Genomic DNA, 27,233 nt, shown 5'->3' on the forward strand with positions numbered 1-27,233 from the left:
GAATCTCCGATAGAAGTTCGCAAACCCGAGGAAGCTCTGTAATTCCTTCCGTGATGTGGGGTCGGGCCAGTTCACCACAGCCTGGATCTTGCGGGGCTCGGCCCGGGTCTGTGCCCTCTCAAAGACGAAGCCCAGGTAGTCAACGGAAGGGGAATGGAACCGGCACTTCTCTGCCTTGACGAAGAGCCAGTTCCGGAGGAGACGTTCGAGTACCCGGCGGACATGCTGGACATGTTCCTTGAGGGTCCTGGAGAAGATGAGGATGTCATCGAGGTAGACCACCACAAACTCGTCGAGCATGTCGCGGAGAATGTCATTCATGAGAGCCTGGAATACCGCCGGGGCGTTGGTGAGGCCGAACGGCATGACCAGGTACTCATAATGACCCCGGGGTGTCTTAAAGGCTGTCTTCCACTCGTCCCCCTTCCGGATCTGGACCAGATGATAGGCACACCGGAGGGCCAGCTTAGTGATAACTGTAGCCTGGGTGAGGGGCTCAAGGGTGGAACTCATGAGAGGAAGGGGGTACTTGTTCTTGACGGTTATCTCATTGAGTTGGCAATAGTCAATGCAGGGTCGGAGGCCCCCGTCCTTCTTCTTCACGAAAAAGAATCCAGCTGCCACCTGGGAGGACGAGGGCTGAATGAGCCCCGCTGCCAAGGACTCGGAGATGTACTCGTCCATCGCAGCTTTCTCGGGGATGGTCAGACTGTACAGACGACTGCTGGGAAGGGGTGCCCCAGAGTGGAGGTCGATAGCACAGTCATAAGGTCGATGAGGAGGAAGAGATTGGGCCCGGGTCTTGCTGAAAACCTCACCTAACTCATGGTACTCAGGGGGAACAGAGGAGAGGTCGGGAGGCGGGGTACTAGGAGCACGTCGGGGGGATGGGGCGGGAGCAGCCTGGAGACATTGGGCATGACAGGAGGAGCTCCACTCCATGATGGTACCGGAGGCCCAGGCGATGTGTGGCTCATGCTGCACGAACCAGGGGCGCCCTAGGATCACAGGGACTAACGGGGACTGGATGATGTAGAACCGAAGTCTCTCCACATGGTTCCCTGCTATGGTGAGAGAGACAGGGTGGGTGCGTTGGGTGACACTGGCCAGGCAGCGCTCGTCCAGCGCGAAGGCCTCCATGGGCTTCTCCAGCGTCTCTAGCGGGATGTTAGCCTGGGCCGCAAACTCCAAGTCCAGGAAACACTCATCAGCCCCCGAGTCGAGGAGTGCACCCACCGTGAGCCGCTGGTCAGCCCAGGCCAGGGTAACGCTAACTAGATGGTTCTGTGGGGCAGGACGGCGGGAACAGGAAAGTTGGCTCACTAGGATCTCCCGGGGCCCCAGTGAGCCTAGTCTTTTGGCCGAGTGGGGCAGCCGCTGATCAGATGTCCCTTCTGGCCACAGTAGAGGCATTCACCCACCTTGAACCGGGCCTCCCGTTCGGCCGGACTAACGCGCGTGCACCCCAGCTGCATAGGTTCCTCCCCCGTCGTGGTCTGGGGCACGGGGGGAGAAACGGCCACAGGGAAAGTGGGGCGAACAGGAGTAGGGATCCTGTTAGGAGTGCTGGACGACTGGGGAATGGAGGGGGATCCACGCAGGGCTCGCTCGCGCCTCCTCTCCCGGAGGCGTCCGTCGATGCGGATGGTGAGCTTGATCAGGTCCTCGAGGGAGGTGGGCTCCTCCCGGGTGGCTAGCTGGTCCTTGACAGCCTCGTTGAGACCTCTCCGGAAGGTGACCCGAAGTGACCGGTCGTTCCAGCCGCTCTCAGCTGCGGCCAGCCTGAACTCCACCGCGTAGTCTGTGACACTGCCACTGCCTTGCTGGATACTGCTCAGCCGAGCACCAGGGTCCTGGCCACCGACTGGATGGTGGAAAACCTTCCGTAGTTCCGCCTCAAAGGCCTCGTAGGTGAGGCAGAAACTGGCCTTCATGGACCAGGAAGCAGTGGCCCACTGAGCTGCTCGGCCTGTGAGCAGGGGTCACGTAAGTGACCCGGGCAGCATCAGACGTGAACATGCTGGGTTGGTGCAGGAAGACCAGCTCACACTGCATGATGAACGTGGCACAGGTCTCAAAGTCGCCATCAAACGGTCGTGGGCTGGATAGGCAGGGCTCCCGGGGAACTGGGTTGAGCTCCACAGGGTTAACCGGGGCCGCGGGCCCAGGGGGCGGGTTACCCATGACTCCAGGGGCAGGCTGGCCCGGCGGCTGGATGGTGAGAGCCGCCGTGATGGTTTGCAACTGCCGCAGGATCTCTGCTTGTTGGCTCGCCAACGCCGCCTGCTGCCTCGTTAGGTTACCCACACAGGCCTGGAGGGGCGGGACCCAAGTCTGAAGATCTCTCACCGCAGCGGAGGCCGCATCTAGCTGCTGGGTGTGGGAGTTAGTCAGGCGGATCTGTTCGATGAGGGCTGCTCGAAGCGGGCTGGCCGGTACGCTCTCCGTGTCGCCTGGGGTCGTCATGGTCAGTTCCTACTGTTAGGGTTTGTGGAAGACCCCAAGCGCACGACACCAGACAGAGATGGGGTTAGCCGAAACTGGCGCACTTTATTCAAACATAGGAAGGCAATGAGCGACAAGGAAAAAACGGAAAGTCCAAGGGGGAAAAAAACTCGCGGGTAATCCAAACGGGAGCAAGGCAGGATACTTCCACGGGGACACCTTGCAAGGGAAAAACATGAACCAGGGGCTGGGATGAGTTCGTAGAGAAAAGGACCATGAGAGGAGAGTCGCCGCTACTGCGGGGAGGTTACAACACGAACTGACAATGGGCACGTGGGAGGCCACCAAACTTAAGCCCAGCCCTGATGACTAAGCCCGGCCCTGACGAGCCGATTGGCTGCCGGCGTGGGGTGGGCGGGCCACGGCGCGGGTTGGGCGAGCCATAACAACTTTAATTTCAACTTTTTCATCAGACACTCTAGATGGGGCTGGCTTAAAAGAGAGGTGGTCATCAATTAAAAATCCCAAGTATTTGTAGGTGGAGACTGTCTCAACTTGTTTACCTTGAGTAGTAACAATGCTCTGATTTAACTCTAACTTCCTAGTGTTTGAAAACATCATAAGTTTGCTTTTTTCAGCATTCAAGACAAGCTTCAGTTGATAAAGCTGAGCTTGCACTGTTAAAAGCATTTTGCAGATACTCAAAAGCTTTGCTGAGAGTAGCCGCATAACAATACATAGCTGTATCATCTGCATAAAAATGGAAAGATTTGTTTTGAACATTTTCTCCAAAGCAGTTTATGTACACAGTAAATAAAAGTGGACCCAGGACAGAACCCTGAGGGGCCCCCTTACAGACTGTTTGGACTTCAGAAGTAAGCCCCTCAAACTGGGTAGCCTGGGTCCTATCCGTAAGGTAATTGACAAACCAACCTACAGCCTGTAGAGAGAAGCCAGTATTAACAACTCGCTGTATAAGAATATTGTGATCCACGGTATCAAAGGCTTTTGACAAGTCAATAAAAAGATACACACGGTGTTGCTTTTTATCCAACGTGCTGCTGATGTCATTTACAACTTTCATGGCAGCGGTAACAGTGCTAATGCTTCTTCCTGAACCCTGGCTGATGATTGGATAATATTGATTGAGTGTATAAATACTCTTTCACCTGTTCACTAACTATGGATTCCAATACTTTCGCTACTACAGAAAGTTTTGAAATTGCCTGCAGTTGTGACTGAAGAGGTCACTTAGATGATGATGAAACGTTTCTCTTTCAATAAATGTTGTGTCCAGATGAACTGATTCAACTTTCTTTGAAAGATTCCTTCATCCATTTATCGCTAACCTCTGTAAAGACACGTCGTGCTAACTTTCTTCATTTTGACCTCAAATATCTTTGCTATTCTTTTTCTCGATGCCCTAGAGCAGGCATGATTAAAACAACTGTAGTATGAAATTTTTGCCAGTGTTGCAAGTGTTGTGTAGCAACAGAGCCACTCCTCTCATGCGTAGCTTCAGCTGACCCTGAAGGTTGCTGTGTCATTTCTGGTACCTAATTAACCATTGTGTGTGTGTGTGTGTGTGTGTGTGTGTGTGTGTGTGTGTGTGTGTGTGTGTGTGTGTGTGTGTGTGTGTGTGTGTGTGTGTGTGTGTGTGTGTGTGTGTGTGTGTGTGTGTGTGTGTGTGTTTGTGTTGGTGTCAGGGCATTCACCAGGATGCCCTTCACCATCTGCCTCCACAACCAGTCATGTTGCTGGTCTGTCAATCCCTCTCCTACCTGTGTTTTTCCATGGGCAGTCTATTGTCCAGTGGCAAAAAAACAAAAACAAACTTGGAAAGTGAGAGGAGTGGAGAAGAAGCATACTGGTACCGATTTTCAAGAACAAGGGTGGTGTGCAGAACTGTACCAACTACAGAGGTATAAAGGTGATCAGCCACAGCATGAAGATATGAGAAAGAGTAATAGAAGCTAGGTTAAGAGGAGAGGTAACGATTAGCGAGCAGCAGTATGGTTTCATGCCAGGAAAGAGCACCACAGATGTGATGTTTGCTTTGAGAATGTTGATGGAGAAGTATAGAGAAGGACAGAAGGAGTTAGATTGTGTCTTTGTAGATTTAGAGAAAGCATAGGATAGGGTGCTGAGAGGGGAGGTGTGGTATTGTATGAGGAAGTCGGGAGTTGCAGAGAAGTATGTAGGAGTGATGCAGGATATGTATGAGGGAAGTGTGACAATGGTGAGGTGTGCAGTTGGAATGACAGATGGTATCAAGGTGGAGGTGGGATTACATCAAGGATCGGCTCAGAGCCCTTTCTTGTTTGCAACGGTGATGGACAGGTTGACGGACGAGATCAGGCAGGAGTCTCCGTGGACTACAATGTTCGCAGATGACATTGTTATTTGTAGTGAGAGTAGGGTGCAGGTTGAGGAGAGCCTGGAGAGGTGGAGGTATGCACTGGAGAGAAGAGGAATGAACGTCAGCAGGAGCAAGATGGAATACCTATGCATATGAGAGGGAGGACGGTGGAATGGTGAGGATGCAAGGAGTAGAGGTGACGAAGGTAGATGAGTTTAAATACTTGGGGTCAACTGTCCAAAGTAACGGGGAGTGCAGTAGAAAGGTGAAGAAGAGAGTGCAGGTAGGGTGGAGTGGGTGGAGAAGAGTGTCAGGAGTGATTTGCGACAGATGGGTATCAGCAAGAGTTAAAGGGAAGGTTTACAAGATGGTTGTGAGACCAGCTATGTTATATGGTTTGGAGACAGTAGCACTGATGCAAAGACAGGAGACGGAGCTGGAAGTGGCTGAGTTGAAGATGCTAAGATTTGCATTGGGAGTGATGAAGAAGGACAGGATTAGGAATGAGTATATTAGAGGGACAGCTCAAGTTGGACGGTTTGGAGACAAAGCAAGAGAGGCAAGATTGAGATGGTTTGGACATGTGTGGAGGAGAAATGCTGGGTATATTGGGAGAATGATGCTGAATATGGAGCTGCCAGGGAAGAGGAAAAGAGGCCAAAGAGGAGGTTTATGGATGTGGTGAGGGAAGACATACAGGTGGCTGTGACAGAGGAATATGCAGAAGACAGGAAGAAATGGAAATGGATGATCCGCTCTGGCGACCCCTAACGGGAGCAGCCGAAAGTAATAGTAGTAGAGTCTTTGGCCCAGTGGTCTGGTTCTCAGCCATCATCCTCTGTTCTTCTCACTCTGCTTGGAGCATAGCTGTGGCCTTCAGCTTTCCACCACACACTCATCCTCACCTTACAGCTTGAACCTGATAAGTACAGGTAGTCCCCGGGTTACGTACGCCCGACTTACGAACTCCCGTAGTTACAAACCGACCTAGGTAAAGCCAATTATTTAAAAACATCGAGTTACACACAAGTGGCTGAAATGAGTTTCCTCTGTAGGGTGTCTGGGCTCAGCCTTAGAGATAGGTTGAGGAGCTCTGACATCCGGAGGGAGCTCAGAGTAGAGTCGCTGCTCCTTGGCGTCGAAAGGAGCCAGTTGAGGTGGTTCGGGCATCTGAGTAGGATGCTTCCTGGGCGCCTTCCTGTGGAGGTTTTCCGGGCACAGCAAACCCCGGGTTAGACCCAGAACTCGCTGGAGGGATTACATGTCCAATCTGGTTTTGGAAAGTCATGGTATTCCTCAAGAGGAGCTAGAGGTCGTTGCTGTGGAGAGGGACGTCTGGAGTGCCCTATGCCTGGAGTGCCTTGCTGTTACCTCCACCCGACCCCGGAGAAGCGGCTGATGAGAGAGTTACACACAATGGTTCGTACTAACGAGCGGACGGACTACTTTGAGTGACGCTCAAAACACTGCGCCTTTTAGGCGGTTCGTCGGCCCGAGGGAGAATGCCACGCCGTCGTCGCCATTTTAAGTCGGCTCGCGTAAATGTTGTTTCCATTGTGTTTTGACTTACGTTCTTTTGTGTGTTTACTCTCGTAATCATGGCTTCAAAGCGTAAATCTGATGTAAGTGATGGTGATGCATCGAAGAAAAGGAAAACGATCACGACTGAAATAAAAGTGGAAATAATTAAGCGTTCAGAGAGGTGAAACGCTATCATCGGTTTTGTTTTTGTTTTTTTCCCCACTTACCCGGGGAGGCGAGTCTCGAGCGGGCTCTCGTTTCTGGCGTCAAACTGCCTCCGTCGGTCGTGACCCGCTCCCGGGAGGCAGGGGCAGGTGGGGAGTTTGAAATGTAAGAAATGTTTCTTTAATCAAATAAATTTGAATCAGTTCATCTGGATATAACATTGTGCACTGATTTTTTTACCTGGATTATTGAGCATGCATAAAGACATGGTTCTTTAATGTTTTTATACACACATTCTCTCTCTCAATTATAAATACTGTACTGTAGTTACATTTATTATTGTAACGTACACGAATAAGTAGACACTTTAGCCCTTGGCTAATGGGTCGGACCCTTTAGTGGACTGGTTAATGTTGTCGCACGCGGTGCGGGAAATTTGAGTTCGCGTCCCAGCCGTGTTGTCCCCCACATTCGCTACATTATTATTATGTTTTAGGTAAAATATATGCTAAGGAAAACATTTGACTAATTGACACTAGATGTGAACTGTAGGTGTTACATGCATACATGTAACTGTTCCACCTTACATACAAATTCGACATAAGAACAGACTCAAAAACAGAACTGGTTCGTAACCCGGGGACTTCCTGTACGCAATTGGGCCTTCTGCAGCTTGCTCACCGGTTTCTGTTGTTTACCTTTATTATTTCTGCTAAGGCCAATGCTGTCCTTTCTGCATGGGTTGCTTAGTCTGTGATGGTCTTCATTCTTCCCATGTCCCAGCCAACACATACATCATGGCGAGTCCATCGTCCCCTGTATTGGGGTTAGGAAAGTCCTGCATTGTTAGAAAGTACACTGGTCCAGGCGCTGGACACAAACGGGTGTGTGCTGCTAAAGAGCTTAAGCCCACTGAGTTACCTGCTTTAGGTAGGGGATTGAATGAGACCTCAGGTAGTGATGGATATAGTGATGTGTCGGGTGGTGGGTCTGGTTGTGCCCCCATTGCTGGGTCTGGTCTGCGTTGGTTGGCAAGACTGGCCATTAGCATTGGTGGCATCAGGTCCAGGTCATGCTGTTTTCACTTTAGCAATTGTTTAGTTTCACCCCCCTTTTCCCCATCTGTTTTTTCTCCCTGTTGCTTGTCTCCACTCTGCCCCCTGATATTCAGTCTTCTCCTCTCCTGCTTCAGCTGATATTCAGTCTTCTCCTCTCCTGCTTCAGCTAATATTCAGTCTTCTCCTCTCCTGCTTCAGCTGATATTCAGTCTTCTCCTCTCCTGCTTCAGCTGATATTCAGGCTTTTCCTCTCCTGCTTCAGCTGATGTTTCTTCTCCTCTCCTGCTTCAGCTGACTTGTTGCAGCATTTACCTATTTAATGCCTTTTGTAAAACCTTATGTAACCCCTTTTTCACTGGCGGGCAACGCCAAGCACATTAAACAAGACAAAAGCCTAATGCGACCAGTTACTAAAGTGTTACAATCCAATCCAATGGTGCAACAGGATCCTGAATTCTCAGCGGTGGAATGGTGAGCTGGCTGAACTTCCTGTGTACTAGTAGGCTAGTGCCACTAATGACAATATTAGTGATAAATAATAATAGAAATAATTAACCAATATAATAATCAATTTAGTAGCGCGGTGCCTCAGCTGTGAAAATACTACACTTACCTAAGGCTAGTGAATGGTTTATCTTCCCAGAATTAAACAAACATGTGAAACAGTTATAATAGTGGTGAATGCAGATCTTATAACCCTGCTGTGTACTGAATTACTGTACAAGCTTATTACCAGCACTCTAAAAGTAACCTAGGCTTTGCATAAGCGGAAATTAGCTGCCAATACACCCGAAATATAATTGATAATAATAGGATTTATTTGATAATAATGAGAGAGAGAGAGAGAGAGAGAGAGAGAGAGAGAGTACCACACGAGTGTAGTATTGTTGATTAAATAAACAAACCCAAAGAACTACCTGAAACCTAGGTTTAAGCTAGCTGTAGCTTTTAGCCTAAGTAGTGTTACAGACCAGTGTTAGTAGCACTAGCTGTGAATCGCACAGCTTAACACCCAATGAACAATAAATCGATAACAGATTATTGACATCGGTACATTAATTGAAATTACACAGCGTGTGACAACCGGTCACAATAAAAGGAAGAAAAGTATCAAAAGAGCACAAAAATACCCAGCGCTTTCCGTTGGGGCCCGTTGGTGCACATAAAACAGCTCTCTGAGCGGAGGGCAGGGCAGCAACCGCTACGAGGCCCAGGCGACGAGATAAAAGTGTGTGTGTGTGTCAGTATAAATGCAATTTCAGGTTACTCACAACCCATCGCTCCCTCGACTGGGAGGCTGTGTGCAGTGCAGAGGATGGAAGGCGTAGTGCTACCCTAGCAGCTGGCAGGTGTCGGCTCCCCGTTAGCGTCCTCAGCCGCAAGATGGCCTCAGGTTGCAATGATCAGAAAAGCCCTGGCGAAGATGGTGATCCTCTGGTGGGCCCAGCACCAGAGAGCAGATGAAGCGAGTCTTCTTTGGACAGCAGACAAGCGTGTTCAATAACATTATATTCTATTCCTGTCAGAAAGAAGAATTCTGCCTTCCAAAACCAAAAAACAAAAAAACCCCAAAACAGATGCACTCACACAAGAGTTACATTCATGAGCAATTTCTTTATTCTTATTCCAGCAGTGGCTGTGGTTTTTATTGATTTATTGAGTATTAGCAATATCACAAATAAATTATTCAGACTCTACCTCCTCCTCAGTGGAGGTGGTAGAGTCTGAAGACTCAGGGGAAGCCCCAACCATATGCCTGGCAGAGGTCTGAGGTAGTTAAAAAGCTCCTCGGTAGCAAGGCACCGGGTGTGGATGAGATTCGCCCTGGATGCTGAAGGCTCTGGACATTGCTGGGCTGTCTTGGTTGACACGCCTCTTCAGTGTCGCGTGGAGGTCAGGGACAGTACCTGTGGAGTGACAGACTGGGGTGGTGGTTCCCATATTCAAAAAGGGGGACCGGAGTGTGTGCTCCAATTATTGGGACATCACATTGCTTAGCCTCCCTGGGAAAGTCTACTCTAGGGTGCTCGAAAGGAGGCTCCGACTGATTGTCAAACCTCAGATCCAGGAGGAACAATGCGGATTTCGTCCTGGCTATGGAATAACAGACCAACTCTTTACCCTTGCAGAAGTGCTGAGGGGGGCATGGGAGTTTGCTCTTCGCAGATGATGTGTTTTTGTTGGCTTCATCAGAACGCGACCTCCAGTGTGCACTGGGGCTGTTTGCAGTGAGTGTGAAATGGCTGGGATGAGAGTCAGCACCTCCAAGTCTGAGGCCATGGTTCTCTATCGGAAAATGGTGGATTGCTCCCTCCGGGTTGGGGATGAGTTGTTGCCTCAAGTGAAGGAGTTCAAGTATCTCGGGGTCTTGTTCACAAGTGAGGGTAGAATGCAGCAGGACATTGACAGGTGGATTGGTGCAGCATCAGCAGTAATACGGACGTTGTACTGGACCATTGTGGCGAAGAAGGAGCTGAGCCAGAAGGCAAAGCTCTCAATTTACCAGTCAATCTTCGTTCCAATCCTCACCTATGGTGATGAGCTTTGGGTAGTGACCGAAAGGGTGAGATCGTGGATATGAGTTTCCTCCATAGGGTGTCTGGGCTCAGCCTTACAGAAAGGGTGAGGAGCTCAGACATCTGGAGGGAGCTTGGAGTAGAGCTGCTGCTCCTTCGCATTGAAAGGAGCCAGTTGAGATGGTTCGGGCATCTGATTAGGATGCCTCCTGGGTGCCTTCCTTTGGAGGTTTTCCAGGCACGGTCAACTGGGAGGAGACCCCAGGGTAGTAGACCCAGAACTTGCTGGAGGGACTACATGTCCAATCTGGCCTGGGAATGTCTTGGGATCCCCCAGGAAGAACTGGAGGGCATTGCTGGGGAGAGGGACTCCTGGAGTGCCCTACTTAGCTTGCTGCCACCGTGACCCAACCCCGGAAAAGTGGTTGAAGATGAGATGAGATGACAAATCAATTATTGCAAGATATGAAACACATTTACAGAGACATCATGGCATAACAAAGACTATGTACTATAAGCATAGTTCCATGATCACAAGATGAAAGAAAGTGCGCAACTATGTGTTAAAGTTGTTACCCCTTCACTTCTAATTAATCCACAGCAAATAACTACTGAGAACATTAAAGTGAGCTTTAATCTTTTAATTTTTAACAAATGTATGAAAAATAACTACAGAGCAGAACTGCACATTAAAGTGAGTTTATACCTCTTAAATTCTAATGAATCCATGGTAGATAATTACGGGACGGTCCTGTAAACTGAAGTGGGTTGATATTTCTTACTTCCTACTAATTCTATGGCAGAAAACTACTTAGCAGATCACAGAAGTTCAACGTTGTGTACAGATGAACAATCAGTTCATCTGGACACAACATTCATTGACAGATATGTCTCATCACTCATCTAATGTCCCTTGTCCACTAAATGGTACGGGCTCACCTCGACTCGCAGTGTTGTTTTCCATTACTGTAACAGTACCCACTCAGTGTAGATGGTCTGCATTGATTTTGGTACCCGCACCAGTTTTTTGGAACCTCGACAAAGGTGGTACCAGAAAAGTGGTAACAGTTACCAAAATGCAGGTACTGTCCAGTAATGGAAAATGAAAAAGTCAAGTCATGTCCAGCCGGTACCATGTAGTGGTAACGGGGCATACATGACCTCTTCAGTATCAGCTGACTGCAGGTATCCCACCCTTACAAACAATATAGTGTCATAACCACCCAAAACCACCAACCAGATGCATATGCAAATATGGGTGTGACCGTTAACTAGAGTTACAAAGGCCATGTGTACTATTCACAGAGGATCGAGGAATAATTGCAACCACAGCATTGTAAGATGGTGACAGCCATCTGGTTCAGAGATGGTCATTCCCGCTTCACATAGATGGCCTCTTTGACTCCCTGTTCAAACCAGCGTTCCTCCCTATCAAGGATGTGCACATCCTCATCCCTGAAAGAGTGGCCACTGGCCTGTAGATGGTGTGGACTGTGGAGTCCTGGCCTGACGTGTTAGCTCTCCTGTATTGTACCATTCTCTTGGCCAGCATCTGTTTAGTTTCCCCAATATACAAGTCACAGCAATCCTCCTGGCACTTAAAAAGCATATACTATATTGTTCTGTTTGTGCCGGGGGACCCGATCCTTGGGGTGGATCACTTTCTGGCACAGCATGTTTTTGAGTTTGAAAGCAACTGAGATTCAATGTTTTGGAAAATACACTTCTCAACTTTTCCAAAACACCCGCCACATACAGAATCACCACTGATTTAGACCTAGGCAGCTGTTGCGCCTGAAATTGGTCCACCCCAAGGATCGGGTCCACCGGCACAAACAGAGAATACAGTGTACGCTTTTAAGTGCCGGCAGAATTGCTGTGACTTGATTTTTCGGTTTTGAAACATGGCTTGTGAAAGCCAATAGATTAGTAAGGAAAATGTGTTGTATTCTGATAGAATTTAGATGTCAGCAGTTCATTCACTTCTGTGTTTTCTATTTGTTCTGTTCTGTCTCCTTGTTTGTTTGATTGTCTTTGCCCTTCACCATTCTGTGTTAAACTCGGAAAGCACACAGCGGATGACAATGGATCTTCTGCAGAATGTTCAAGTGATGATGAGGACCTGGAGGAGTGTGAAAGAGGCCATGCAGGTGGGCTAGGTTAGTTCGCCTTTGCTTGCTTTCTTGTGCTCTCATTTCTACACAGCTGAGGACCGCAGTGTCCTCAAAGCATCGCTCCCCCATGGCTACACAAAGTGTAACTTCATAGATAGACAAGAGAGTAATACAAATACAGCAGTTCATACTTCTCAAAGTAGGTGAGATTATACGTAAAATGCAAACAGAAATATGCCACAGTTGGACATAAATGGTAAATCAGATTCATGTGAAATATGCCTGTTGACAGTAACAAATCTCATCACTGTAATGAGATACACTTGACCATGGGGTCTTCCCAGGTGGTTAACATGATCACTAATATCCATACTAATTTTGCCCTCTTGGAGAGGAGTAAGAGTTAGAAAATCTTATCAAATCTCATCATAAAAACACAAAATTAGTATGGCAGTGAGCCATGTTCTCTGCATTGATGCTTCAAAATGTATCATGTTGTGCTTGATTCCTGCCAGATGGTGTGCTGTTGACTTGCATTTGGACACCTGATACATTTTGATTGTTCTCTTCCGTTACATTTGCTTTCAGCAAATAGGCAGTGTGATATCTAGACTGATTAGAATTATTTTTTTTCTTTAATTTGTGTTTTTCCATATTCATAGACGTGTTGTCAAAACATGCAAAAGAGAACAGATATCATTGAATTTCTGTGTATGTTTTGCTATATTTTGCTTCAAGGCAAAATTGATATTCTTTTTTCTTTAAAATAGTTGAGTAAAAATTAATAATATAATGATAATAATGATAATATTAACAATACTACTACTACTACTACTACTACTAATAATAATAATAATAATATTAATGATAATAACAATATGGATCATATTTGTTATTCCCCTGGGTTTTGTGGGAGAATTTGGGAATCACTGTATTTTTTTACAACAGTCCATTGTCACGTCCCTGTAAGACATTGCAATTAGAGGAATTCATATAATTAGAGAATTATATTTGATTTTGCACGTTGCCACTGTGAATAGGTAGTAAACCTTACGGGAGGCGCTGTCACACCAAATTGTGTCCAGGTCACAATTGCATTGCGATGACGTCACGTGGACACATTTGGCAGCCCGGACACAATTTGGCCTGACAGCTCCATGATTTCATAGTATAGTAAGCGTTTATTCTGATCTGGCCATCACTCCGTATGATGGAAAACAGAAACATGTACCTGGCAGATGGATATACACAATACATCATTCAGGACAAAAATGTCCTGCCATAACTGACAGAAAATAAATCATGAATAAAGCAGTCAACAGAAAGTGGAAGTTACAAAGTTTAAAAGTGTAAATTAAAGTGTGGTTAATCTGGTCATACCTAGGTAAAAAAAATTGAATAAACCTACTCACTGGGTAATAAAGAGCAAATAAATGAAGTTATTAGATAATACAATCTAATTAAAACTAATTTATAGTTGCTTTATCCACATGTTTTCTTTACTTATAGTGTACCAGTTATAAAAACTTCATCTTAGATGAACCTTCATATTTTTGGTTTAGAGACATAAATAAATAGCATTTGATCAATTTTGATATCTTATTAAATGAATGAGTGAAATTCTTTTTACTTTTTTAGTTATCTTATTTTATGTATAGCCTTGAAATGTAACAAAGAACAGGCAGTAGATAAAACACGTGGTAACTGTCCTCTTGTCAGTAAAGCCATGCTCAGAGACATGATGTGGGACAGAAGGTTGATGCTTTTCACTTCACGATGATCAGGCAACTTTAGCTTTCCTGCAGGTCATTCCCAAGTTCTTCCAAAGCATAGATGAGAGTAAGTGGCAGAAGTGAAAGCATAGCTCTGGAGTCAGACTCCTGAGGATGTGAATGACAAACAGAGATACGAGCTCAGTCATCCAATCACATGCTTACACAGAAATTCACATCATTTTAACCCTGGCGTCGTTTTACGTGGCTTGAAGCATGCTCTGTTGATATTTCTGTTGTTGTTTTCTTTTGGGAGTCGAAACTATTTTCGTCATGTTTTGCTGTGAAGCATGAGTGAAATACCGTTTCCTGTTCAGTCAGGTGTGTTGCTTTAGTTAAGCTTGTTTTTGAGCCATCATTCTAATTTATCTCCCAATTATACCAAAATATCACAGTGCGCTTGTCATGCCTTATCATGTGAAGCATGAATTTTTGGTGGATGAAAACTGTTTGTTTCCTCAAATATTTAGAACATTTGTACCATGAGGCATTTATAACATATTTCCATGATCATTCCAGAGCAGATGTGAACAGACAACAAAATTCTTTCTCACCATCAGCTTTTCTGATCTTACATGTTCAGATTTTAATATCTCACAAAAGAAAGTTGTATATGAAAACATCTAGTTTCTTAATTCCTCCCCCGTACCTACCTGTTATTTCCTAAACTTTCCCATTCCTTCAGAGCTGCTATGCATTTGAATATATTGCAGTACAGATGGCATGAGAAGAATTTTATTGCAACAAACATTTTCTATGTGGGTTTTACTCTCTGCAGCCAGCATGTCTTAACACATCAGCTGACCACAGTCTTCTGGGTGACCTCCATCCTCCCACAGCATGCTGGAACTGGTTTCACCTTGTTTTTCTAATCCTTAAATCCATGTCCCCGCTTCTAGGCTAACTTCCAGGCTAACTTCACTGATTTGTCTGTTGTACATCCATGTTTCAGTTAAAAGCCATCTTTTGCAGTCCCATGGATATGGAAGGCTGTCACACATCATCTTTCTACCCTGCACTCTTTTTTTTCGCAATCCGACTGCTGCCTGCCTTGTTGTAAAGATTTCTTAATTGATTCTGTTCTCTGTTGTATAACTATGTGATCCTCAAGTAATTCCATAAGATGGCTATTGACAATGTGCTAAATTAATTATGAAAATAACTTTTACTAATCGTATGAAAAATTACTATTGAGTTATAAATTAGACATGGACACCATATATATTCTGAATCTATTTTTAGGATGTGCTAGTTTAAGAACCCCCAATAAACAAATAATTAACCTTACAAATTTACTATTCACTTAGCCTACGCCAGCCTCAAATTCTTTTGATAACTTTGACTGACAAAATGAATTGAGAAATACCAATTTCTCAATTCATTTTGGTATAACGATATATACCAAAATGAATTGAAAATAACAATTTTGGTATAGCAATTGCTATAACAATCACAATGACAATAACTGAGATATAGTGCTAGGCCAGTCAGTTCTAATTATTGTATATCAAGAACCATGATATTTACCAGAATGGTGATGCTTTACTTTAGTTCTCTGGTTATATTGTCTTCACTACAGCGTAGAATCTGCAGCCATCTAACTAGCTAAATTATTTACTTATAACACTGCCTCTGTGACGTTTACAGAGTGGGTTGCCTCATATTTCCTTGGGTTTGTATCAAAACGAACACAAACGTACAAATTCAGCCGGCTTCCTCGACATGACTGACAGTACATGATGGCTAACACTTATCAAAATAAAAGTCTTGTCAAAATAAAAGTCCAACCATCATTATGCCTTAAAGGCAACACACTCCCTGCCTGGCATCTGTGAGGTCACCACTCGGCCTGTGAACTAAGTGGATTTCTGAACATCAGTCTTTGGTCAGAAATAAGACAACTTCAGAGATTGGTCTGATGAACTTCTTTGAATGTCCTTGATCTGAGGTCTTTAATTCCACCTTTCTCACTCTTCCATCTTCTCCAGACAAGGTCTTTGGGATTATGGCCATTGGCCAGTTGTTGTGGGCAGCTTGATCGTCTTTGAGGAGGACAATGTCTCATTCTTGCAAGTTTTGGTTGAACTTGGTCTATTTCAGCTTGCTGTCATGTTCGTTGGGATTAAATACGGTTTGTCCCAACATCTTTTCTGCAGCCTTACTGGACTGTGAGATCCTCTCTTGTGCCTCCCTGCCATGATGAATCTTTTCTTTGATATGTAAAAGGATTGCGCAGGGTTGGAGGAGAGAGGGACGGCCATAGTCCAGCACAGTTGTCTTAAAGGTGTTGACTGTTGGCTTGTGTGCGTCCCCCAACAAACTTGTCTAACCAGCACCCAGCCTAGGTCTAGGCATTGGGCAAAGGGAGCGTTGTGAGGGCTGTTGACTTGTTCCTGTACCTTGGGCACTCTAATTAGGTCTCTGCCGAGCAGCAGGAGAATCTCAGCAGCAGGGTCAAGCTCTGGGATGTGCTCTGCTACCTTGACAAGATGTGGGTGATGTAGATTTGCATTCGGCGTTGGGATTTCGAACCGATTGTTGAGTATGTTGTTGCACTCAATGAGTGGAGGGAGAGTGATTGTGACCTTTTCATTGAGTGATTCAACCACATAGTCTTCAGCCCATCGGCCAGATGTTTTCATTGTGCTGGAACACATTCTCAGAGAGTAAGGATATGGTTTACACTTGACGTTAAACAGCTCGAAAAAGGTGGACCTTGCTAACGACCGGTTACTTTGGTCATCCTGGATGACATAGGCCTTGATAACTTTGTCTGGTTGACCATTGTGATATATACTTTCACAAGGCACATCTTAGAACATGACCGGCTGTCTTGTCCTTTTCCACAAACTTTAGTGCAGTTTGAGTCAACAATGGCTCTGACATTGTTGCTTTCTCCTCCCTCCCCACCTTTGTGTGGTGTAGTTGATGGAACTTTGATTTGAGGTGCAGGGCCCGGAGGCATAGCAGAGTCATGTTAGGCGCTACCACACGCTATACACTTAACTGCAGTAGCACAGTTCTTCACTAATTGAGTGGTTGAACCACAACACTTAAAGCTGATTCCTCTTTCTTTGAGAAAGGTCTTTCTGTCCTCTGGATTTTTGGCTCTGAAGGCTTTACATAGCTTGAGGGGGTGTGGCTTGCCATGTATTGGGCAGCTTTTGTTTGGGTCGTTCATTGGCAATTTTCCCAAGACTGGTTGTGCTCGAACCTGTTGAGGAAACATTTGTCTTGTGAACTGAAATGGCCTTGTGTCTTTATAGACAAGGTTTTCAGGTAAGCCACTATCACTTGGAAGAGCAAAACTGGGGCCATTCCTCTTCCGTGCCTCACAGCATATGAACCTGATGAATAATTCAAATGGTGGAAAGGATCTTCCATTTTCTTCTTTGTGGCTCGAATGAGCAGAAACCAATTTATCGTAAAGTGCATAAGGTAGTTTTGCAACTATGGGTTCAATCTCATGTGCAGTATGCAGGTAGGACAGGTTTGGGAGGTATCCATCCTCCTTGGCACACTGTAGTTCCATTAGCAAGTCTGCTAGTTCATAAGGCCTTTCCCTAAAACTCTTGGGAAACTGTCAAGATGGCTGAAAAGAGCCCTTTCGATTATTTCAAGTGCCACATAACATTCCTGGAGACGTTCCAAGGCCTTTTTGAGTGCTGTGACTAGATTTGTCATGTGCACTGACTGCAGACGTTTCATGTGGTCGCTGGATTCTCTACCGAGCCATTTAGTCATCAAGTCTAATTCCTCAGTAGCTGTGTGGCCTAACCCTTGAGTATGATGACTCCTAAGCACGATAGTTTTCAGGCTTATCATCAAATTGATATAAACTTGAACTCACCAGGTCATGCCGAGCTAAGTACTGTGGTCAGTTGTGGGTGCACAATGGTTAGCTGCTGGCATATGGAGGGGCTGTGCAGAGTCTTTCAAGTTAGTGTGACACATTTTTGAATTCCTCCAATGGTGACTTTCTCCATATGGAGCCTGATTTTCCACTTTGTTTGGTGATGGCACATACACATCATCAAAACCGTATTTGGCTAACGTAGGGTGGCTAGTGTTATTAGCATGTAATCGCTCATTTGGAAAAACAGAGGTCCGCCATCGTGAATGGAAACAATTGTTAGGGCTTAATTGAAAGGTTTCATTTGCAGGGGGCTAGCATTAATGGCTGCTTGCACTGGGGAGTCAGTAGGTGGATGGCTTTTCTGTGAGTGTGGGTCAAAATGAGACTGGACGTATTCATCTGTCTGTTCCATTTTGTCTTCCTCTGATGGACCTGTTTCATCCAATAAAACACAATTCTCCATCGCCTCTGCTGCTTCCCACACAGCCACTGCGGCTTCAGCAGCCTCAGCTGCTGCCTCTCGACGGATAAGCAGGTGCTTCTCACTCAGCATCCCTTTTTGCCTTTTCCAGCTGGAATTGTAAGTCTTTAGCTGTCTTCTCTTTCTGGTATTCAGCTTCTCTGTCTGCGTTTTCCTTCTGGTATTGAGCTTCTTTGTCGGGCTTTTCTTAATGTATTTTAGGCTCCTTAGCAGCGCTCTCTATTTTAGCTTTCGCTTCTTGGTCTGCATATGCGGCACGTGCTTTAGCTGCTTCCAGTAACGTGCAGTGAGTTCCATGGCTGGGTAGGCAGTGAACTATATTTATTTGAGCCAGAGAGAGGCACAAGCTGACTCTGCCTCAGCAGCCTGCATTCATGAATGCTAGCTTTGGGAGCAAGCCATTCTGAATAGGGCATGCCTTTTATTGGTAAAACAACAATTTTTACATGAATTTTTTTATTATTATTATTTTTTACAACAATCTTAACAAATTAAAGTTAAAAAAGTACATAAATAAAAAATAAATAAATAAATATTTTTTGTAACTATGATGATATTTCTTTTTTTTCTTTTCTTATTAGCACTGCTTACCCTGTCTCCCCTGACTGCACATCACTGGCTGCCCCCGCTTTAGCGCGAGCACATATTAATGAGCTAGTTGATGAAGTAGATGATCGTGAACTTCTACTCGCCACTGAAATCTTGTCACTTTGTTTTTCTTCAATGTTACCACGATGTACCACACCAGCTTTTCTTTGCCTTTTCACTATGTTGTCTTCACTACAGCGTAGAAGCTGCGGCTAACCAACTAGCTAAACTCTTTCTTGCAAATGATGACTTGAGTCGTACATTGTAAGCTTTACTCTCTGTTTACTGTGACTCTTTACACCATGTTACACAGACAGTGAAAACTGAAACGAAAACAATATAAACAATCACCCTTTTGTTGGTAGCATGCATTTTTTCAAATGTAAATACATGGAAATAGAACTTGTAAGCGCTGCTATAGCTATCCTGATAAACTAAACTAAATAAAAGAGAAGTGCCTTATGGCTGACACATGTTCGGACTTGTTTGTTTGGTCCAAGAGTGATTCTTCCTTTGCGTTTTAAGCATTTATTTAAACTTGCTTGAAGACATACAGTGAAATAATGAATTGCATCCATGAAATAATAACTTTTTACCTGACCTAATACACGTATGCACAAAGCACGGATACACGTAGGCTATGCACGTATACACGTAGGCTATGCATGAATACACGTAGGCTATGCACGGTCAGAAAACCGTGTGGCTGCACTCCTCCATCTAGGCTACTAGCAATTCCACTCACTAGAGCGCATTAACCCAGGAACACTTCTCCAGTTCTTAAAGTGACATGCACCTATTTAAGACTACACAGCAAACTTAATACACACATAAAGAAAGCAGTTACCTAAAGTATACAATGCGTAAAAAATAAGTGTTAAACTAATTATTCAAATTACTAATTAAAACATTAATTATTAACCATTAGGAGACATTTGGCCCTACATTATCAGCCCCTAATTGTTCTGATTATGCTACAACCTAGAACAATTACCATATCCATAACACATTACACATCAAATTACATCAATACATAAAATGAACAGGCATTTGTATTATCAAACATCTGATGTTACAAAATATGAAAAGGAAGTGCTTGGTAAGCACACAGTCCAATATTTCGCCAGTCAGCTTGACAGGTCCATTTTCTGAAAGAAAAAAGAGAAACACAGAGAGGGGGGGGAGAGGTTTTCAGCACATGGCTCATCGTGGGGGCTCAGTCTTTACTACCTGCCCATTCAGATTCCATAAAGAAAAATATTTTTGTGATGGGTCTGTCCAAGATGTTGGTCTTTGTCTTGATGCGAACTCTGTGAACAAGCCCCTTCTTGTCTGGTGTTGCTTCAATGACTTTTCCCATAATCCATGAATTTCTTGGATCACAGTCGTTTGCCAGAAGAACCATGTCTCCTTCTGCAAAGTTTCTTGATGCTGTGGACCACCGTTGCCGCTCCTGGAGTTCAGGTAGGTACTCTTTAATCCATCTCTTCCAAAACAAATCCGACATATATTGCACCTGCCTCCATCTATGTCGTGAGTAGAGATCATCCTTGTCGAATAATCCTGGTGGTAATGATGGTTTCGCCTTCAGCAGCAGGAGATGATTGGGCGTCAGTGCCTCAAAGTCATTTGGGTCAAATTCAAATGTGCTTTTATTAGCATGACAAATATATATTTGTATTGCAAAGCATTTTCACATAAAGGACAATAAGAGTGCACAAATACAGAACATATATACATCAACACATGCATATATACATCAACACATTGGGTCACTAGATGCCTTTGTGATAATAGGTCGGCTGTTGATGATCGACTCAACCTCACTTAAAACTGTACGAAGGCTTTCTTCATCAAGGACTTGTTCTCTCACAGTGGAATTCAACACCTTTCTAAGTGATCTTATTAACCGCTCCCACACTCCGCCATGATAAGAAGCTGTTGGAGGGTTAAATGTCCATTTAATCCCATATTGATGAAACAACTGCTGAAATGTGGGGGTGTTACAGTCAGCAGTGGCTGCCTTCAGCTCACGATTGGCACCAACAAAGTTCGTCCCATTATCTGAATGGATTTCTTTCACTTGTCCTCTCTTTGCTATGAAGCGCCGGACTGCATTTATGCACGAGTCTGTGTCCAATGATGAGGCAAGCTCAATGTGAACTGCGTGAACAGCTAAACAAGTGAATATATCACCATATCTCTTTGTGAGGCTTCTTCCACATTTCACCCCAACTCTGGTGAAGGGTGGATCATCTGGCATCAACCAATCTCATGGAAGATCAGCCATTAGTTGTTCCCCAGCTGTTCTATGTAAGCGACGGCATGTAACACACTTTGAGAGAACCTTTCGAATGGCTGTGTTGGCACTAGGGATCCAAAATATCTGCCTCAGTTCAGAGAGCATATGATTGTGGCCTCCATGTCCAGTTTCCTCATGGATTTGTCATAGAACTACATCAACAATGGGAAAGTCTCTAGACAGAATAACAGGCTGCTTGCAACTTTCTGGCATAGCCACTCGACATAGCCTTCCGCCAACTCACAACAGACCATCTTGAAACACAGCATTCAGCTTATACAAGTGGCTACTGCGCTTCACATACTGTCCCTTGAGTGGAGCTGAAATATCATCAGAGAACTTCTCTTTCTGACAGAATGTGATCATGTTGAGCTCTGCTTCATTGAGGTCTTCCACTGAAATGCATGTATGCTTGAAGCTTGCTTTAAAATGATCAATATCCCTTTGGATCAGCTAGACCTGTTGACCATTGGCTGCGCGCAGCTCTTTACATTTTCAACAGAGCCTCAAAAGTAAAGCTTTGAGCTTCAAGAACCAGGCCACACTTTGTCTCAGCTTCATCCGCGATGAGAAATTGTTAATCAGTCTCTTGAATGGAGTCATATTTTCTTCCACCTTTATGGAATTTACTTTGATTCGTTTGATCAGAATTTGGTCATCTGAAGTGATTTGTGTTTTTGATCAGAATTTGATCATCTGAAGTGATTTCTGTATGGCTCACTGGAATCCTTGGCCAGTACTCAACTGGACCACAAAGGAAATCTCGACCGGACACCCAAGCTTTGTTCTTCATGAATTCTTCCACCTTTTGCCCTCTTGAGGTGCAGTCAGCTGGATTCTTATCGGTGGTGACATGTCTCCACTGTTCTACTTCAGAACCTTTCAGAATAGCTGAAATTCTGTTCGCGACGAATGTACGGAAAAGTGTGGTCTCATTCCGGAGATAGTGAGTACCACTGTACTGTCAGTCCAAAATATCGACTCTGCAAGATCCAGTTGTAGCTCTCTTCTCAAAACACCATCAATTTTCATAGCTACTGTTGCAGCTGTCATCTCCATACAGGGAATGGTAGTCTGTCTGAGAGGTGCCACTCTGGATTTGCCCATCGTAAATGCACAATGAATCTTGTTATCCATGTTCCGCAACCACCTTTCAAGATCCTTCTGCTGGGGTATGTTGTATTTACCTACAGGTATTGACCTTTGCCTGAAGACATCTGGAAGTTCAAGGAACTTGTCATTTGACAAAGTGCTGACCTCCAAGCCAGACACCATGTAAGTGCATACAGGTTTCTCTTCATTCATGGGTCTCAGCAGTATGTCGGTCTTTCTTCCACTGAGCTTTATCTTATCCATCAATGCTTCTGTACAGAACGTGGCAGAGCTCCCTGGGTCCAGAAGAGCGTACGTCTGCACCGCCACATGTCCCTTCTTGACTTTGACTTGGACAGGAACTATTGCAAGTGTGCGGTCATCTTCTCCGGACCCAGTAAGCTCATAACCCTCAGACTCTGCACAGACAAATGCACTCAAAACTGTTTGACCTTCACAGTTATCAGTCCTCTTCTTTGGCACAGCAACCGTGTCCTTTTTCTTAATGTACAGCAGTGTGAGATGAGCTAAGGAACATACCTGACAGCTCACCTTTACTTTACAGGCTTTGCTTATGTGACCATGTTTCAAGAGGCTAAAACACAGTCCTTTGCCTCTCAAGAATTCCAACTTGGCTTTGTGTGGCTTGTCTTTTAGTTTACTACATGACTGTATTGTGTGTTCACCCTTACAGAAGAGACATGTCCTTGTCGTGGGTGTGATGGGATTCGTATGTTCTGTTTGCACTGCATCTTTTGTTTGATGATCCAATGGTATTGCGCTTGTGGTGAACAGCTTCTTGATTCCACTTCTTTTATGTGCTCTATGATCGTCTTGTTGAGTTGTGGATCCTTTAGCAGTTGTGCCGTCCTTTATATTGCCAAAGACTGGATGAAGTGCAATCTTGGCTTGTTTGTTTATCAACTCAACCAGATCTTTAAACCAAACTCTCTTGTCACATTGCTCCTGTACACAACACACAACAGCTCTCTGCCTTTCACGTATCTTGTATGGAAGCTGTGCTACGATAGCCTTTAAGTACACAACACTATGCAGTTCTTTCATGTAACTCACTTCAGTCATGGTATTACAGCATACCGTTAGAAGGTGTGAAAAGACATTTAAAGCTTCTCCATCCTCTGGCTTGATAGGTGTCCAGCTCAAGACCTTGTTCATGTAGGCTACAGCACTATTGTAATCATTCCCAAAATGCTCTTTGAGCAGCTGTTTAGCCCTACAATAACCTACATCTGACTTCATATGAAGACAACTTTTTATCAACTCTTTAGGCAGACCACTAGTGAACTGCTCTAAGAAGTAGAGACAGTCCTTATAGCTTTCGGTGCAAGATTCTACTCCATGCACAAAGGCTCTTACAAAAAGATTGTAGTCTAAAGGATCACCGCTGAAGATAGGGATGTCTAACAGTGGCAAGGTCATCACTTTTTTTCTGCTTCACCATCAACTCTGTAATGCTATTCTGGCGTGTCATGACACTGCAGAGCATTTCTACTGCATGATCAGCTGCAATAAAGTTACGAGACTGACCTATACCAGTGGGCTGGGGACAAAATGGCCTGAATTCTTCACCTCCGTTTTCTGTGTTGACGATTGGCTCTGCATGTAGTGGTAGAACTCCAGATTCAATAGTCATTCGACATGTAAGACTTGCTTGGGATAAGCGCTCAGTTTCAACATTTTCTAATACTTTGATTTTAGCGTCAGAGGCAGCAATAGCAGTTTGTAGTTCTATTGCTTCCCTTTTTGCCTTCAACTCAGCTTCTTGACGTTCAAGATCTTGCTTCTGCTTGAAAGCAGCAACCTTTGCAAGTAATGTGGCTCTCTCTACCTCAGCCTTGAGGCGCACTTAGGAAGCACGGGAGGACGCCTTGCTTCCAGTATCTGACCCACGCCTTCTACTCTTGATGCTCGAAGCAAAGGACGCCATTGATACTCTGTCTGTAGGCTTTACCTCTGCATCACAGCGTCTAGCCTGCTCTACTCGCTCCTCGACTGCCTTTAGCCACTTTTCCACTTCTTGTATAAATTCTCTTATACGACTTATTTTAGACTCATAGGAATTTTAATCTTCAGAGAACTTGTCATCATGGATTAATTGTTTTATATTATAATTTCGCTTGTTTATTTCCCCAAGTGAATCCTGATAATCCAAACGTAATTTATTTTTCACTGCATTGACGTTAGCACCATCTTCCATTAGCCGCTCCAGCTCATTTGCCTGGTTGGTTAGCTGACCTAGCTTAGCTCTTCTAGACTGTGTTAGCCTATGCAGTTTGTCCTCGACAGCCTTTTCCATCATTTTCGCATTCCTCTTTTGACGAGGTAGCTCCTCAAACCCTTCTTCCATATTTCCACTTTACTTTGAAACGTCTTCAAATTAAACAATGCTAGCGATAAGTTTTTTTACTGCTTACCGTGCTGCCTTTCTTTTTACCGTCACTCATCAGTACTCGGGTAATCTTCGTCAGCGATTTTCCTTGCTGTCCACAATGCCTTGAATCCGTCTCAATCTTCCTTTTCCACTTGAAGCAAGAGGGTTTTTCTGACAAAGACGTAAAGGCTGCTATAACTATCCCAATAAACTAAACTAAATAAAAGAGAAGTGCCTTATGGCTGACGCGTGTTCCACTTCTCTGTTTGGTCCAAGAGTGATTCTTCCTTTGCGTTTTAAGTATTTATTTAAACTTGAAGACATACAGTGAAATAATGAATTGCATCCATGAAATAATAATTTTTAACCTGACCTAATACACGTATGCACAAAGCACGAATACACATAGGCTATGTACATATAAACGTAGGCTATGCATGGTCAGAAAACCGTGTGGCTCCAGTCTTCCATCTCGGCTACTAGCAATTCCACTCAACTTCCACTAACTAGAGCGCGTTAACCCAGGAACACTCTTCTCCAGTTCTTAAAATGACATGCACCTATTTAAGACTACACAGCAAACTTAATACATACATACAGAAAGCAGTTACCTAAAGTATACAATATGTAATAAATAAGTCTTTAAACTAATTATTCAAATTACTAATTAAAACATTAATTATTAACCATTAGGAGACATTTGGTGCCTACAAAACTCTTTTAATTACAAACAAATCGAATGCTTTTTCATGTAAATAACTTTTTTAACATTGACTTGTAAGTATGACAATGAAATTATTTGCTTACAACATTGCCTCTGGCGTTTACACAGTGGGTTGTCTCATATTTCCTTGGGTTTGTAACTAAACGAACACAAACATTATACAAATTCAACCGGCTTCCTCAACATGACTGACAGGACGTGATGACTAACACTTATCAAAATAAAAGTCTTGTCAAAATAAAAGTCCAACCATCATGATGCCTTAAAGGCAACACACTCACGATAACAAATTGAACTTTACGAAAAGAACGCTCAGACTCCCTCCATGGGTTTATTACCTCGCTAAGTGCTTCACACCAACAGCTAAATCATGGGTTTTATATTACATAGCACTTTTACTTTTACAATTCAAAACACAATTTTAAATAAGAAGACAATGTATCAGTGAAATGTAAAAAAGGGATAATGAATATATATAAAGAATGGAAAACCTAGGAAAGGTGTTGATTGAGCAGCCACTTTAAGTATGCAATTAACTCTGTTTTTTATTTAAGAGCGCCACACATTGCCTTAAAATTATTTTTTTCCAGGTCTTTGGTGTGTTAGACACAACAAGTTGAATAAAAGAATTAATCATTCATTAAAATAAAAGTTTCATGTATAGTTTGATGAAGTACCTTAAATTACCTAATTTAAAAATTTTTCATAACACCAACGCAGCTGAACTATCAAAGTGGATCTATCAAAACAAAAAATGAATGCTTGTATGAATTTTGTTATCTATCTATCTATCTCTCTATCTATCTATCTTGGATGTGTTCACTCTTAGTTAAGATCCAAAGGGGTTTTAAACTCAGAGCTCTCAAGACTTTAGTAGATTATCAAACTACTTTACATGTCCTTGAGGAACCAGTACAGTCCCTATTTGTGCAACTTAATGTGGTTTTGTGGCATGTTCAGGTCTTCTCTAAAGAGAGTACATAAATAAAAAAGTTCACATTTTCAATTTGTTTTACAGAGTTGGATAAATATGCTTTACAGAGGCATACAAGACAGTATGATGGACTTGTTTAGCGTTCTAGAGAACTTCTAATAGTCTAAATCACAGTTGGTGAACATGGAACATCTGCACCACAGCTGAGGCTCTCCAGCACAGAAACACGTGCAGAGATGTTGCTTGCAGGCTCAGCAGCTTATTTATTAAAACCAAAGAAATAAAACCAATTAAAATAATCAGATATCAGTGGTTGGACAAGAGGTTAGCAGATGTACATTGCTGCAGTTCTGGTTTCTCACACTCTCTGATGGTCTCTGGATGTGCAGCGGAGATTTTAGCCTGTCTCAAGCCAAATAGACTGGCTGGAGATATGTGGGACTGCACCACTGTGTCACACTCACACTGAATAAGTCTTTCATTTAATTTATGTTAACTTTCTAACAACCGACTCTTAAACTGGCTGTATTTAATGCTAGTGACTTAAACCCATCTGTCCTAACAGTGTTGTTAGAGTTTTGCCATCTTATGGAATTATCTTTAAATACATTCATGTGTATTTAGGAAAACTAAAGGCTGTGAGTGATAGAAAACTGACTGCAGCATCTGTCCAACGATACTAGGGGTTAAGCTTGTGTCATTTGACAGTTCTTCATATTTTAACACTGGTCTGAATTATGCACATATATATATATATATATATAAATATATATATTTATATATATATGTGTGTGTGTATGTATATATAACGTGTGTGCGTGTGTATGTGTGTATGTGTGTGTATATATATATATATATATATATATATATAGATGTGTGCGTGTGTATAATGTGTGTGTGTATATGTATGTATG

General features: G+C 43.9%; 1 protein-coding gene across 1 annotated transcript in view; it reads left to right on the top strand.

Annotated features, from left to right (window-relative positions):
- The window catches only part of nrxn3a (neurexin 3a), a 564,844-nt gene that overhangs the window by 526,473 nt on the left and 11,138 nt on the right, over positions 1 to 27,233 (top strand). Inside the window, exon 17 of the mRNA XM_056296357.1 lies at positions 12,133 to 12,214. Within this exon, the coding sequence (XP_056152332.1) occupies positions 12,133 to 12,214 (82 nt within the window). The remainder of the gene's footprint in view (positions 1 to 12,132; positions 12,215 to 27,233) is intronic.

This window comes from Lampris incognitus, chromosome 16, assembly GCF_029633865.1.
Source record: "Lampris incognitus isolate fLamInc1 chromosome 16, fLamInc1.hap2, whole genome shotgun sequence".
Classification (NCBI taxonomy): Eukaryota; Metazoa; Chordata; class Actinopteri; order Lampriformes; family Lampridae; genus Lampris; species Lampris incognitus.